The sequence below is a fragment of the Dermacentor andersoni genome, chromosome 8, assembly GCF_023375885.2.
Source record: "Dermacentor andersoni chromosome 8, qqDerAnde1_hic_scaffold, whole genome shotgun sequence".
Classification (NCBI taxonomy): Eukaryota; Metazoa; Arthropoda; class Arachnida; order Ixodida; family Ixodidae; genus Dermacentor; species Dermacentor andersoni.
In genome coordinates, this window is record NC_092821.1 from 87158144 (window position 1) to 87175204 (window position 17061).

At 47.6% G+C, this 17061-nt stretch overlaps 1 protein-coding gene across 1 annotated transcript in view; it reads right to left on the minus strand.

Annotated features, from left to right (window-relative positions):
* Positions 1-16007, minus strand: part of LOC126529397 (arylsulfatase B-like) — a 28955-nt gene extending 12948 nt beyond the window's left edge. The window contains exons 1-4 of the mRNA XM_072284101.1: positions 15750-16007; positions 11028-11136; positions 8500-8659; positions 6802-6914 (exon numbers count right to left, since the gene is read on the minus strand). Of these exons, the coding sequence (XP_072140202.1) occupies positions 6802-6914; positions 8500-8659; positions 11028-11136; positions 15750-15805 (438 nt within the window). The 5' untranslated portion in view covers positions 15806-16007. The remainder of the gene's footprint in view (positions 1-6801; positions 6915-8499; positions 8660-11027; positions 11137-15749) is intronic.
* Between the last annotated feature and the right edge of the window lie 1054 nt (positions 16008-17061).

The window sequence follows — 17061 nt, forward strand, 5'->3', positions numbered from 1 at the left end:
GTTGTAGTGTCGGCGGTCGGTCCTCTGCTGGTTCTTCATCCGCAGGTGGGCGAGCTGCCGTGCTTCTTCGGCGCGCTGGAGCTAGATGGCAACGTCAAGATTCTCTTCGTCGGAGACGTGCGGGAGCATGTCGTCGAGCGTCGTTGTCGGGTTCCTGTGGTAAACCAGATTGAATAGCGTGATCTGTATTTTTTCTTGCACTGCCGTGCTGTAAGCGAAGGTTATGTACGGCAGAACGGCATCCCAGGACTTGTGTTCGACGTCGACGTACATTGCTAGCATATCCGCGAGGGTCTTATTCAGGCGCTCTGTGAGACCATTCGTGTGCGGATGGTAGGCCATTGTTATCCAGTAGCTTGTCTGGCTGTTTGCAGAATAGCTTGGGTGAGCTTCGCTGTAAAGGCCGTTCCTCTGTCGGTGACGAGGATTTCTGGGGCGCCGTGTCGCAGCAGGATGTTCTCGACGAATAATTTTGCCACTTCAGCTGCACTACCTTTCGGCCGAGCATTCGTTTCCACGAAGCGGGCGTGGTAGTCCGTCGCCACGACGATCTACTTATTTCCGGATGTTGACGTCGGAAAGGTTCCCAACAAAGCCATGCCTATCTGTTGAAATACTTGGCGAGGAGGTCCGATCGGATGTAGTAATCCCGCTGGCCTTGTCGGTGGTGTTTTGCGTCGCGGACAGTCTCGGCATGTCTCGACGTAACGGGCGACGTCGGTGGTCAGGCGCGGCCAGTAATACCTTTCCTGTATCCTCAATAGCATCCGGAAGAATCTGAGGTGCCCAAAGGTGGGATCGTCGTGTAGGACTTGCAGTACTTGTGGACGCAGCGCTGAGTAAGAAACAAGAAGGTAGTTGGCGCGAACTAGTGAGAAGTTCTTCTTTACAAGTAGATTGTTTGGAAGTGAGAATGAAGACAATCCTCGCCTAAATTCCCCACGGACAAAGTCGGTGTTCCATTCCAAACACTCGAAGACGCTTTTTAGCTTTGAGTCTACTTGTTGCTGTTCAGTGAAGTCTTCCACGCTCATTATTCCAAGGAAGGCGTCGTCACTCTCGTCATCCTGCATCGGTGGTTCAATGGGGGCGCGTGATAGGCAATCAGCATCAGAGTGTTTTCTTCCGGATTTATAGATTACAGTGATGCCATATTGTTGCAGTCTGAGGCTCCACCGCACCAGGCGTCCAGAAGGCTCCTTTAAATTCGCTAGCCAACACCACGAGCGATGGTCGCTGACGACTTTGAACGGCCAGCCATAGAGGTAAGGGTGGAATTTCCCTGTAGCCCAAATGATGGCAAGGCATTCCTTTTCCGTAGTAGAATGATTGCCTTCCGGTTTTGATAGTGACATGCTAGCGTAAGTTATCACGCGTTCCAGTTCCTCTTTCCTTAGAACTATGACGGCACCGAGGCCTATACTACTGGCGTTAGTGTGGATTTCTGTATCGGCGTCGTCGTCGAAGTGCGCAAGTACTGGTGCCGACTGCATGCGTCGTTTGAGCTCTTGAAATGCGTCGGCATGTGTCGTTTCTCACTAGAACTCGACATCACGTTTAGTTAGACGTGTTAGCGGCTCAGCGATGCGTGAAACGTCCTTGTCAAAGCGTCTGTAGTAGGCACACATGCCAAGTAATCTACGCACCGCCTTCTTGTCGATGGGCTGCTGCAACTTTGCAATGTCAGCTGTCTCCTGCAGGCTGGAGCAGACTCCAAATTTACTGATGACGTGGCCCAGGAACAGCAGCTCGTCGTAAGCGAAGTGGCACGTTTCCGGCTTCAGAGTGAGCCTTGATCACTTGATGGCCTCTAGTACTGTCACAAGCCGCCTAATCTCATCGTCGAAATTTTCAGCGATGACGACCACGCCATCCAAGTAAACAAGACAGCTCCGTACTTCAATCCTGCTAATCCCGTGCCCATGACGCACTGGAACGTTGCAGGCGCAAAGCACAGTCCGAATGGTATGACCTTGAACTCATAAAGGTCGTATGGCGTGATGAAAGCGGTCTTCTCGCGATCCCTCTTGTCGGCTTCTATTTTCCAGTAGTCAGTCTTAAGATCCATCGCAGAGAAATATTTAGCCTTGCAGAGCTGATCCAATGCGTCGTCTATCCGTAGGAGGGGATATACGTCATGCTTGGTGATCTTGTTTAGTCTATGATAATCGACGCAGAAACGCAGGGTTCTGTCCTTTTTCTTCACCAAGACTACGGGAAATGCCGAAGGGCTTTTCAACGGCTGGATCATGTCGTCGCGCAGCATTTCGCCGACTTGCTGCCTTATATCTTCATGTTCTCGCGTCAAAACTCGGTAGAGGCTCTGGCGGAGTGATCAACTGCCCTCTTCCGTTATTATGCGGTGCTTCACAACTGGTGTTCGTCGAATCCTCGATGACGTCGAAAAGCAGTCTTTGTATCGTCGGAGATTTCTGAGCTGTTGCTACTTGCTCACGGGCAGACTTGGATTTATGTCGAAGTCTGGTTCGGGAATTATGGTCCTCGGGTGAAATGTGGCGGTATCCGGGAACACAAGCGCATTGCTGGTTTCTTCAATTTCCTAGATGTATGCGAAAGATCGCGAAAGGACACGACGTCGTGTTTCAGTGGCTGCCTGGCCATTACGGTATCTCCGCCAACGACCTCGCTGACGAAGCTGCTAAGAAAGCACACGAAGGAGCAACCCTTGTTTCTGTACCTTTATCGCGGACTGAAGCAGTCCAACACTTAAGCAAGCTAGTGCACCGTATGATACTGGATAAGTGGCATACACCTAAATTTATGCAACATAGATTGCACTCGCTCAATCCATCTATGCAACTGCGGCTGTTACCAGGGCTTCCACGTAATGAGGAAACAATATTGTGCCACTTACGCATGGGCGTCGCATTCGCTAATGCATATACGCTTTTGATTGAAATGGCTGATAGCGCCGAGTGCAATGCCTGCGGTGTCGAGGACACTATAGAACATCTACTGTGCTACTGCCCAACATTTGAAAATGAGAGACATTACCTCTGCACAGCTCTCAATCAGTTAGATAGAAAACCGTTCACCTTGAACAAGACCTTGGCACCATGGCCTCGCATATCGCAGCTACGGAAGGCCACAAAAGCCCTACTGCGAGATTTGAAAGCTACCCGATTGAGTCAGTGTCTGTGATCCGAACTGAGTGACGGAATGATATCCCTAGTGGACTTTCTCTTCTTTTAAACTTTCCGTCCCCTTTTCCCTTTCCCCAGTGTAGGGTAGCCAACCGTGCTCAGTCCTGGTTAACCTCCCTGCCTTTCATTTATCATTTGCTCTCTCTCTCTCTCGATGTATGCGATCGTCGTGCCCGTGTCGATGTGCTTGACCGGCTGGCTAAAGTTGGTCAGCATCACTTTCGCTTTTCCTCTATGCCGTCGAGTGATCCCTCTTGCGATGCGAATTTCACAACTGAGCAGTAGATGTTGATCACCCTCGATGACGCCTTCTACGTCGGTGGGTGTTTCGGTGCCGGCGAAAATAACAATGCTGGAGTGAGGCGGGATGCTCACTTGATCTTCAAGAACACTCAAGGCGTGGTGACTACGAAAGCTCTCCGGCGGTATCACGTGGTCTTCGAAATCGTTATCGACTTCGACTTCAGGTCGATGATTGCGCCGTGTTGGTTCAGGAGGTACTTGCCGAGGATTATCTCTCGTGAACACTGAGGATAAGAACGTGGTAGGGTAGGTCCAGTCATGAACTGTAATTCTTGCCGTGCAAATTCCAGTTGGCATTATTAGGTGTCCTCCAGCTGTCCGGATTTGAGGGCCTTCCTATGCAGTCTTCACTTTCTTCCACTGGGCGGTTATGGGTCCACTCATGATGGAGTATAACTTGAGGCAAAGCGAAAAAAAACACGAGGGGAAGAGAAGGAAACGAAGACACAGCGCTACTCAATTTTTATAGCACATGGTTACCACATATATACCATCGTACAACAGGCCACTATCGCAACATAGATTTCATCCCGGCACAATCAGTCACTACAGGCTGTTACCGCGATAGAAACATGATTTCTTTTTTTGACAGCGACATATATGGGCAACTTATAGATTTATCATTTGTAATCATTCAAATACCTCATTGAACACAGAGTAGTCGGCTCCGGTGTCCTCTAAGGCGGTGACTGCGCGGCTGCCGAGAACCAATGTTAGATACGGGATCTTTTTCCGAGCCTCCTTCCAGTTTACCAGACCACATTCCCGAGGCGCGGCACGTGCAAGCAAGTTGGCGGCCCCCACCTCGTACGCCGCATCTGTGGCTATTCACTGCTTGACTCTTCCCGCAAGTGAAGCGAGAGCCTACCATTGGCCGAAAATGACGACACCTGAGCGGGCTCGCCGATTGGCCGAAAATGGCGTCACCTGAGCGGGCTCGCCGATTGGCCGAACGTGACGTGACTTCGAGACACCAAAGAGCTTAAAAGCCAGAGACCGGGAGCAGCAAAAGAGCATTCCTTCATTCATCTCTTTCGAGCTTCTTGCCACGGGCCGCAGCGTCCGAGTTGCTGCCGGCCCGTAATGACTTTATGACTGTTAATTTCTTGGTCGTCTCACTGTAAATAATGTAAATAAATCTCCAGTTTTCATCCCAAAGTCCTCCTCAACTCTTACACCACGTAGACGTCTGTGGTTCTTTATTTTCCATTACAGTTAGGTCTTAACGTCGGATCACGGCTGCATCGCGTCGACATGTGGCTGGAACATCGCGTCATCAGGTTTTTGCTCGGTGCATTCTTCGCTTGTAGGCTTCGTAGGGATGGCCGCGTGTCGTTGTTATGTCGCCCAGATAGTATCTTCGTCGGCGGCGGAGGATCTTCGTCAGTTCCTGGAACATCACCTGCACCTCAATCGATTGTTGCTTTTAGCTTTAAATATATGGGCTTGCATACCGGGTCCGGCCTGGGCCAGTGAATGGTCGGCGTTGCAGCGACAGGTAGCGCCTGGTGAGGGCGAACGGTAGAGTCGTCGAGAACTCCACTGAGTGGCGGCGAGGTAGTCGGTGATTTCACGTGGGCGCTCCCCAAGTTGTGGACGCGGCGCGTCGACAGAGAACCCTCTCAGTCCCAACTCGCGATATGGGCATCGGCGGTACACATGGCCGGGTTCTCCGCAGTGATAGCAGAGCGGGTGGTGGTCGGGGCTCGCCAAATGTCCGTCTTCCTCGCGTAGCTGCGCTTGGCGACAGTTGGGCGTGCTGGGCGCGGCGGCGGTGGACAATGGAATTGCGACATTACAAGGCCCTTGCGCGGTCGCAGCCCTGACTGGCCTTGACGGCAGGCGACGGCGGCGTAGGTCATTGCCTATGGTTGGGGTTGCAGCGATTGGGGCTGTACCTGAGGAACTCCAAGTGATCGATGTAGTTCATCCTTGACCATTTCAGTGACCGAGGCCACCTGGGGTTGTGACGAAAGCAAGTTCTTGAGCAGTTTTTCGCGCACAATGGCCCTCATGGTCTCTTGAAGGTCGTCGGAACCCAGTGATTAGATGGCACACTGCGGCGTGAGCGCTGGCGGTTCTATTGCCTAGTTCGCATTTCCAGAGTTTTCTCAATCATTCATGCCTCTGTAAAAACCTGACCTATGGTCGTGGACGGCTTTCGGATCAGTCCGGCATCAGGAAGCGGACTTTTTCTCCTCCGACATTTTCGGGTTGGCGTGTCGGAAAAGACGGGCCACCTCCTCCGTGAAGATCACTATGGTCTCATTTGGCAGCTGTACTCGGGTTTCTAGTAGAGCTTGGGCGCGCTTTTTGCGCACGATGTTTGTGAATGTCTGCAGGAAGCTGCTTCGGAACAGGTTCCATGTGATTAAGGTGGCTTCTCGCTTCTCGAACCACGTCCTAGCAGCGTCTCGCAATGCGAAATAGACATGTCGCTGCTTGTCGTCGCTGCTCCAGCTGTTAAACGTAGCGACCCTCTCATACGTATCCAACCAGCTTTCCGAGTACTCGAATGTCCTCCGGGTCCTCCAACGACGGTGGCTTCCTGGGCTCCTGCAGCACCATCGGCGTTGGCGACGCTATGGCTGTCACTGCAGCTGCTGTCTCGATCTTGCATTTCCTGGTTTTCTCAGGTAAAGGTTCGTGCTCCGGGCGTAGTCCTTGCAGCCTGTGGCTAGTTCGATGGTCTTTGGCGACGTTCGTGTTGTATTCGGGGCTCTGGCTTGGAAGACGGCTGTGCGGGGGCGTGTGGTACATGAACGCGCTAGCACCTCCACCAGATGTAACGTAGTAGTCACGGTAAGCAACACAGCAGCAATATTGTGAATGACAAAACAAGCTTTTATTGGGCGTAGCTGTGAACATAAAAGCAGAGTACACTTAAAGCACAGCGATAGCGGCGAGCACAGTCGGTGATCGTCAAAATGTGATCTGCCAGTCAAGCGTTGGTTCCCTCGCGTCGTCCAAAAAGTTCTACACCATTCACGTCGCGCATACATTTAATCAGATTACAGAAGGTTCGGGGACAACAGACATTGTTCGGATCTATCAATAACATTACAGAAACTTCCCATATATGCAGGCGCGTCCCGCGCTGGGCGATAACATTTGTTAGACGGTGAAAAGCGCTCACCCTAAAAAGATAATCAAGTCCACGTGTCAATATGCATCAGCCAGCAGTAGCCGGCAATTCGCTAATTGTACATTAACAGAAAGTGTTATCCTCGAAAGTGGTATCTCGTGTTTATTTTTAAGCAACAGAAGCGATGACAGAGAAACGTAAAAGAAAACGGCCATTCGCTCCGGAGTCAACCGGCTGACGATGGCATACCTTCCCAACTAGGTGTGTTTCGTAGCCGAGCTCCCTTAAGTACTCGGGCAGGATTCGCTCGTCCATCGGCAGCCCCCATGGCTCGCCCAAGTCTATTGGGTAGTGCTGCATGCCTAGTATGGCGTGGGATGAAAAAGAGAGAGAAGAACATTTTGTGCATTTATCACTCGACAGACCGTACTGCTCTGTTCGAATAAACATTTGGTATTTCAAAGCGAATAGCTTCCTCAGGCTCTTTCGCCCGCTTTACTGTGAAACTCTCCCTAGTCAGAACAAGGGCTCCGACGCAAACGGTACGCACGCTCACGTGGCAGGCACCTGTAGCACCGCTTTGAGATGCACGTGCTGTTCTCATGCAGTACCGCCAGAGGTACGCTTGTTAGCGGCTCAGATCTGTATGGAATGACGCACTGAAACACCAAGCTGGAATGTAATACATTCAGAAGGTTAAAAATTAGGCCTTGTTGGTAAGACATGTTGCAAGTGAAGCGTGAAATGTTGCGACAGGTCGAGGCTACAACACATGCGCATGTATTGTATCCTCCGTCTGTTTCCGTACTTTGCAATTCACTTGCAGTACTCAGTATATTCATAAGAACTTTCATAGTGTCTCCAACCAAATAAGTGAATTTTATCAGCCCGACGTTTCGGAGCCCATTCGGCTCCTTCTTCAGGGGGCATTCTTCAGAGGGGGCGGTGGGCAGCTTTTAAAAGATCCTTCGTAAAAAAAGGAGGGGAGAGAGTCGAAGGTGGGGAGAAACTTGACCGAGAACCTTTTCTTGGCAGTCACTATCAAGTCATAATCAATTTTCCCAACTAGACACGTAATTCAGTCAAAATGTTTAGCTTCCAGTGAATATCTTCATTACAGCAAATATGTGTCGTCAAGAGCACCACTTCTTTTATCGAAGCGAATTGCTCTTTCTTAGGCGTTCGACTATTCACTTACATTGACAATCATCGTCGATGGTTTCTGCACAAATATTGTATCGAAACATGCTACCGTCTTTATTTCAAGTCATAGCAGGCGAGCATACGTGCACAAAGCATAACGGTATACACAAAACGGTAAAGTAACGCCACAAGAACAGCCCTAGCCGGATTAAACATAGTACATGTCATTCTTAGGGCCTGAACCGCACGCGTACTATCACGAAGCAAGGTTGGTTCCATCATTGCCAATCTTTTCAAATGGCAGGTTGCACAGTGAATAACCTAGGTTGGTACCACATTGAGTAGAAACCATACAAGCAAAGACAAAACATTACGTGTGTCAATGAAAAAACAGATAATTAGCTGAGTTGGTGCGTCAGGTTCCTCGACCAGAATAGACATAGGGGCATGTGCTTTGATGTTAGTCAAAGCGGTTAGTTGATGCACATATTTCAAAAGTATTTCATACGTGCTCCGTTATTTCAGCAGAACACATTAACATAAAGGTAGCAGCATTGCTAAGAGAAGATATATTTTTTAGGTAGTGCTTTTTTTAGTGCGGTTTAGAGTGATCAGCCTCCACCATGGGACCTGCCATGTATCCTGTCTTGCGTTATGTCAATGAACGCCTTTTAAATTGGGGCAGCTGCAAAATGTTTTTCTTCGAGAAAACGTTTTGTGGCTTATAACTTCGGTTACACTTTCAGGTGCATTATATTATATTTGATGAGGAGTCACTTTCAACATCGTTAGCAAAAAAATCACCTGTGCGTATCGGGTAGCGCCCAGTCATGAAAGCTGCTCTTGAAGGACTGCAAGAAGGCTGGGCGTAGAAGTTGTTCAGAATTATACCATCTGCCGCTAATGCATCCAAGTTTGGTGTAGGGATTTGAGAAGAACCGTGAAAACTGACGTCGTCCCATCCCTACATGGAAAGAACAATCTATAAACGGGGTAGCAATGATGGCATAGTCCTCTGAACCTCTGTGGCTATACGCAATATACGATGTCGAGGATTCGTCAAAGGGGCATATAAGGCTTCAATTTGGCCACATTAATAAAGATAACGTGAGCGTGCATTTTATGCCAGTAGCATAATTGTTTTCACAAGTAAGTAGGTGCGCTAACATATTCTGAAGACATTCTTGGTACTTTCTTCGAATTGTAACACGCGCAGCGTGAGCCAAGGTTCTGCTGAACAATGGTGCATGGTAGGCTGGTAAAACGTATTGATGCGCTGTTCTATACCAACGCTCACTACTTTGGGCTCTCATTTTATTTGCTGCTAACTCTCCAAAGCTCTGATTCTGACTGATATGTGCGTACGTATATTGTGGAACGTTGTGCGAAACAAGCAACCAACTGTTTTCGCAATACCACTCTTAGCTTAGTCTGATGTTTTAGCAGCGATGACAGCAGTGAAAAGCCGAAAATAAGTCTCCAGCTGTTGGCTCGAGTGCTACGACCGTCCCTGAAACGTGCACGAAACAAATGTAACGCGTTCCGCCTTGTAGTTCGACGCCTTGTTGACGCCACAAGGGGCGCTTTGACGTTAAGCTACTCCAAAGTTTTCTATTCCCATTCTGCGACCAGACCACCCGCCATTGGTCAAAACACTTTCGGGTCACCCCCACTTCGCCTATATTTCACGCGACGTCACGAAAACCGCGGAAATGAGCCATTTGATATGATGTGTGCACACACACTATGCATGATTAGACTGAACGGAAGAAAAATAATTAAGCGTGATTCGGCGTCTTTTTCTCCATAATACTCGGCCATTCATCAAGCGTCTTCGGCCTGCGCCCACTTCGCCTGTCTGTAACGCGACGTCACAAAACGGCGAAAACTCACTGCGTCACCGCGTTTAAGACACATTAACATGGCAAACAAACCTGGGGCAGAATTCACAAAGCTTTTCGTTCGTAAGGGCTGTTTTACATTGGCTGATCGCCTTCGCTAATAAGATGTCCTACATAACTATTGTCTGGCACGAATGCTTTTAGCGTAAGAACGTTTTGTGAATGCGGGCCCTGAGTTTTTTTTCTCTGAGTAGCCGGAGCATGCCCCGTTCCGAAAGAAACAGAAGAAGGCTGCCCGCCCATTGCTCTGGCACTAGCTACTCGGAGCTGCCTGTGAGCATGGATTTATTTGCGTAAAAGAAACATTTTTCCGTGGCCGTATAACGTTATCGAACCCTTTCAGCACGTATGCGACATCACTTTGCCAACTCTTCTGTGCTGGTGATCCATTCTGGCGGCACTTTTCAAAAGTTCCGTTGCACGCCGCGGCGATTTTCGACTAGTCACCGCAATCGAAGTAATAGGAAGCGGATTAATGGCAGACGCTGGCATCACCCTCCTCATCCGGTTGTCTGCTTTCACTGCTTTGGCTTGGCCCCACCGAAACCCTTACAAGTAGACGTGTCAATATGTTCCCCTCGCTCGTGCATCGATGCTCGGAGGCATCAAATCAGATTTATAAGTATTTATTGACTCCTTAAATGCATTCAACACGCAATCGCAGACGCTGGCACTACCCTCCTCATCCAGTTACCTACTTTCACTGCTCTGGCTTGGCCCCACCGAAACCCTTACAAGTACACGTGTCAATATGTTCCCCTCGCTCGTGCATCGATGCTCGAATGCATCAAATTGGTTTTATAAGTATCTATTGACTCCTTAACGTATTCTATATGCGTGAGTCATTCATGGCTAAACTTCACTGCATGTTTCAGTAATGTGTCTGAAAACTCTTCTTGCCTCCGTCAGGAGCGATGGCTGCATCAGTGGGAAATAAACCAATGAAGTGCTCCAGGTTTCACCGCCAGAAAAAGCGTATGGCTGACAAATCAGAGTACCGGCCTAAATAAATATGTTATTGTTTTCTCGTTTATGATATTTAAATGCATTCTTCATGGGTGCATGAAACACATGTCAGTGCTATAGACTTGCAAGCCTATTTATGACTACTTTCGCTCTTCCCGTGCCGCCTAGCAGCTGTAGCTTTTGGAGTGAAGTACGTAGGTATTGAAATCAAATAGTCTAAATTTCTCAATATTTTTTATTTTGTTTTCGTCTTCCTACTTCTTCAATTACCTGAGTTTATTTTTGCTCATTGGCATAGTCGACATTGCGGTGGCCTGTATTGGCTTTCCCCATCATTAACTAATTATGCAACAAACAAATGATTGCTTATAATTCAGTTCATTGAACTACGTAAGTGTTTGGTTGCCACCTTGATTTTGTTAAGATTACTTTGAAATAGATATATAATGAAGTTTCAAGGCTTACCAAATCGTCGGCAATAAAAACCACAATATCAGGTTGCCGTTTGCTTGAGTACTTTGAGAGCATTGCCATGACTAGGAGAGCCAGGCAGGATAGCCCGATGCCTCCGAACCTACGACAAGAATGGACAGATTTTAATTTGCTCACGACGTAACTGTCAAAATGTTGCGTATCGTTTCATGGCACCACGTCATCGATGAAAGCAGTAATGTATTTACAGTAACCTTTATTATTGTAGTTTGATGTTATACAGTTGCAACAGGCATGCACATAATGCCATCTTAGGCAGTGGCGCCACTAGAGTATGCGATACGCAGAGTGGCTCCTCAACCCGTCCACCCCAGCGTCTTGCTGACTTGTAGTCCTTGTAATAGTGATTCACTGCGCATACTTTTCGGCGTCTATTTCCTCAGCAGTTGCTCGCTAAATGGTCAAATCTCTGGCACTTGTAACAACTGATGACTGGAAAAAGACATTATTCCATCGTGTGGCTCTTATTATGGCGAAATACTTTGTTAGGCAGGCCACCGTTCTCTCATTCACAAGATTACTCCTAAAAGAAGTACGGCCGTTCAAGTTTTTGATCGTGTACTTGACAGGACACTAACATGACCACAACAAGTAAAATGCGTTGAATAGAACATTCACGCAGTGATAATGGCTGTGCAACCGACTGCGGAAACAAAATGGTGCTGTTGAACGTCATTATTGTCGCACGCGTAATGTGCTCTCCTAAGTCAAAGAACATCACATTCTGCTCCTGTCCTTCAAGGTCTGTCCCACTCTTCGGAAAGAGCTCTCGACCGCCTCCTACAACTTCAAACGACTTTGTGGCTTCTTTCATCAACTTACTGGAAAGTAAGTTCTCGCTCGAAACTCGTTTCGTGGCAATAATCGGTCTCTGCTGTCGGCCAGAAATATGCCTGTATGTCTTGGCGAACTGCGCGCAAAGGCGAATGACATTTGCGGAGACATACCGCCATTATTTTTTACTAGCAGCACAACATGCACCAATTCTTGAGGCCATAAAAGTGGTTCTGAACCACCCTTAAGGCTTGGTGAGGAAACGGTCCGCGTACTGAATACGCTGCTGTGAGCATCTCAGCTTAGTTTTACGGTCGCGTGCTGCCCGTGCAGCACGCAAGCAAAGCGCAAAGTCAAGTTTTTTATTCCAAGGCTCTCTTTTCAACAGAAGCCGGCTCCTCCCTTTTCTGGGGCGGTTTATTTCGTAATATTCTTACGTTGCAAAAGTCACATATAAAGCTGTATTTACATTATTTACAAGAAAGGCAGCGATTCATAAACAAGATGGATGTCGAGTCCGATTCTATATCTACTCGTGAAATCAGCTTCTTCTGGCTGGCGCCACTCTTGGTTGCACCGTAATATAACCCCTGCCTGCTAAGGCCGCGTCTCGGCGTTAAGTATAAGGGAGGTGAACTCGCGGCAAACGAAGGCTTCAGCCAGGTGACATGCACAGCGTTAGTGGGGACACTCAAGCCCAGCGGAGCGATCTCGTAGTTCACATCGCGAAGCTGACACAATATCGTGTAGGTCCCTGTGTACCGCGGCAGCAGCTTTTCAGAGAAGCCGACGTGGTCACGTGATGTCCATTGGAGGAACGGAGCCAGGGGAAAATCGAACGAGCTTATGTCGGATGTCGTACCGGATCTTGTGCTGCGTCCTGAAACCCAATGAGCCGAGAGCGAGCAATGTTGCGTGCCGTGTGAACCCGGGCAAAGACGTGTTGAGCATATTCAGTGGAAACGTTCATCGAGGAAGGAAGCAGTGTGTCAAAGGGCAAAGAAGGGTGGCGGCTGAACAGAAGGTGCAAGCATGAAAAGCCAGCGATCTCGTGACGGGACGAATTACAGGCTTAAGTGAAGAAGGGTAATGTGCTGTCCCAGTCACTGTGATTGTCGCAAACGTATATAGAGAACATTTGTGTCAACGTGCGATTGTGTCACTCCGTTAGTCCGTCTGTCTGCTGGTGGTAGGCGGTGGAAAGCTTGGGCTCGGCAGAAGAGAAGCGCAGTAGGTCTTCAACTACACGGGACAAGAAGGTGCGGCCGCGATCACTGAGGAGCTGCCGGGATGCGCCTTGCTGGAGGTTGACGTCATTTAACATGAAATCTGCTACATCAGTTCCATAGTTTGTGCGAAAAGCTCGCGCGATCGCGTACCGATTCGCGTAATGAGGCGCGACAACGACACATTTATTGCCGGGAAAAGAGCCGAGAAGATCAAGACCGACGCGAAAAATGGTTGGATAAAGGCGTCCAGGATAGCATGAAGGATAGGATGAAGGCGTCCAGCGTTCCCCGGAGTTCTAAAAACGCTGCAAGCTGCCTTAATGAACGTTTCACGTTGCCAACCTTGCCCAATTTTGGCGATGACATTTTCGAAAATGAGGCATGAGAAAGCAGCCAAAGTACGCCTAAAAATCGGCAAAGGCTTTTTTGTTGTTGTTGTTGTTTACGAAAGCATTACACCGATTCGGGAAAGTATTCCTGCACAAACAATAATGACTTAGGCAATTAGTGAGAATCTTTGAGTCTGCGTAAGGTGTCTGTACCGTCGACATCTCGTTACTTTGACAGCAGTACACTCAGATAATTTTTCGTGGAGGCGTGCGAAAGTTTGCATAGTTACTGCTTGTCGATCTTTATTTGATTTTATGAATCTCTAATTCCAGTTATCGAGTGCACGTTTCTTTTAATTTATAATGGATAAAATCATTTATTGCAGTCTTGAGGAATGCAAAACAATGGACTGTTTCGAACGAGTCTGCTGCACGATAACTGCCGTTGAGCACAGGGCACCGGTTCCTGAGCAACCGCACGGGGCTGATAACTTCTTCTGCATAAGCTCGCATCATTCATTAAGAATGACTCGCTTGGAGGCAGCGTGAATACAGTTTTACTCCGATTTATTATTTGACCAGTATTGCCGTGTTTGCAGCCATTTCAAACAATGTGTGGTGCTGCAGTAACACACTCACCTTCAGCATATGCAACATATTTCTTGCAACTGGTAACGTGTTTTCTTAAGGTTATTGTCATGGCGAGGCAGACAATTGAAGGCAGTCTCTGATATACAAGCTCCTCAGTTGTCTGGATGCGTAATTTTGTGAGGTATTTACATGCATGCATGTGCCATTGTATATGAGGCAGATTTTTTTTTTCTTACGAAACAGACTTCGCAGAAACTTCATACTTTTTCGTTGCTTTCGAAATGAGAAAATATTCCGCATTCAACACGAGACTCGGTGGTCGTTTCTCTAGAATATTTGTATGCAATTCGATTACGGAAGTTCACTAGTCGAACACCCCTATTAGCTTTTTTTTTCAGGTATTGGCTACAGAACTGGTGGTGAGCCAACTGCGGTGTGTAATCTGTGGTGTCGAAGACAGCGCAAATTTACATTGTTATACACAAATTGTAAATACACACTTCTAGTATCTAGCAAAGAAAGAAGGCAGCATTTGACATGGCGCTAAGTTTGCTGCTTTTGTAGAAGCAGATGTAAACGTTTATGCTTCAGGACGATTACCGAAGAGGTTCTGTGCTGAATCCTGTATTGATCTTTCTGGCACATCTGTACCCGACACGCAGTTTTTACCTGGCTAAGTGGGAAGAAGAAAGTGAGAAGCACGCTCTTTGTGCCCCGCTAATAAATTGTAGAACTCGAAGAGCAATGTACTCTGTACGGCTAGACGTCAAATGCGAGTTGAGCTTTGGCACGTAACAAAAACAGATTTTCCGTGCCGTTTACAGCCGCGATTACGGCCCCCTGCTAAGGAGACTGCATTGATTAGTGACCGCACTGTTTCATTAAGCCATGCAGATGAAATTGTTTATTGTTCCCTCCTCGAGGACATCGTGTTTTTCTGCTCTGAGTGTATTCTGGTGTGCCGGTTCCGCGGTTTATCTAATTTTGCTAACGGGTAGATCTAACAGATGGTTGATTCAACCGTAATAGTGATTCTGCCTAGCCCCTAAAAACAGCCTTCAGGCCGCGGAACACAACAGGAATAGCTGGCTTCAGAAGTGCAAGCGTCTAGGCCGATGTGCCGTAGTTGCTAGCACCTACCCGTACTCATTCGCGCACAAGGCGCAACCTGTGAGTCGTAACGATATGCTAGGGGTGTGCGCCGACTGAATAAATAACTAGTCGAGGAATAGCGTAATCTAGTGAGTAACCATTCTCGCATTTTACGCTTCAACCGTTTTCGTGCCAAACCACGAGCCGTTAGTATTATTTTCTTTTGTTCGGGTTCAGTTGAGATTTAGCCACGTTCTAAGAAATATTGGTTAGGGTAGGGCTTCAGTTACGACCAAAATTGTGGTTCGGGTCCCGTTCGGAATCGAATTCGATTCGGTATCTGGTTAGGATTCGACACGTTAGTTACCTGCAGGTGGAACAATGTGTACTTTACAATAAGACATAACTCAGCCCGACCCAAAGATGCGCAGTGCAAGGCTTAACTTCCTAAAGCTTTCTTCCACTATAGTATATGCATCGCGCTGGGTTGTCCCGTGAAGGGAAATATCAATAAGAACAAGAAGACGAAGTTTAATAGTTTGTTTGAGAATAACATGGTGAACAGTGCCGACGACAGGAGAAAAAAAACGGAACACATGCGCTGACGGTGGTTACGAACGTAATTATTCACTTTTACTGCCTACTGCGTTCTCGTTCCTGCGTCCAACTGCACCACTTACCATTTAGAAATGGTGGCAGCATTAGACGCCTGGTTGCTCCGGTTGGTAGCTCTCATCGCTGTGCATCTGCTGTTCAGGTACGATATTGTCTGCGCGCTCTAAGCCAGAAGCCACTCTAAGCCAGAAGCCAGAAGGCGTCCGAAGTGCCGTATAGGCTGTGCCGTGTCATCCAGACATCGTACACAAACCAAGCTGGCCGATTTTGACATGCTGGCTTAGAGCATTTCGCAACTCCGACAAATGAAAGTGTCTCGTTCGGATGAGCTGGAGAACGACAGAAATTCATATACAGGTGTCAGTCGACCATCGAAACAGGCAGGTTATCGTGGCTACACTTTTATGAAGTCGTGTTCTGAGGACGCAGCACAATAGCAAAATATTACCCCATGTGTAGCGGCCACGCGTTTGAGTACAATTGCTGCTTGCTTTTATTTTAGGGTGAAAGAGTAACGTATAATTACAAAATTTAAACATAGTTTAGCAAATATTCCGAACAACATGCACAGGAAAATCCGATGCCAAACTCTCGAGCTTAATCTATGGGTCCCGAACATTTACTGCATATATTTAGATATTCAGAAGGACATCATAAAAACTGATTTTTCATGACAGTCGTGGGGACTCCATCAAACGCTGGAAAAGAATTCTAAAAACAAATACGCGCACAGCGAAGAATATAAAACTATGACATCCCTTTCGAAATTGTTTTAAAGAGCTCGTGTCAGGACTGTCATTTACCTTAATCAACGAAACCACTTATTTCACATCCCATTACACAAAGAATATTGGCGACTTACATATCTGCGTCGCTGCTGATCGCAGCGTTTTTATTCATTTGGATAGCTTGAATTTGTTATATTTATTTTATGAATTATAAATTAGATATCTTCTGCAACAGACCTCTCGGCCGCATTTCGATAGGGGTGAAATGTTAAAATGTTCGTGATCAAAACAAATCCGGAACTCCTCACTACGGTGTGTCTTATGATCATGTCGTGGTTTTAGCACGTGGCTCTGCTAAATTTAATTTTAGCGATTGAAGTGCTCCTCAAAGATCCGGATGTGTAGCATCATTTTAGACACATTGCGTCGCAAACGTAATGGCCCATGAATTCAGCCCAGTGGTCTGCCAGGCTGACAAAATAATTCTATTTCTCCAGTCTACACACAATAACGAGAAAGCACCATACTTATGGCCCTCAAGTTGGCCGACTGATAAACGCGGAGGCGGGCGACAAGAAATCCAGACTCAAAATAAGATTGTGAGTGCCCTCACATAGCGTCGCAAATACTATGTGATCACGGACGCCAT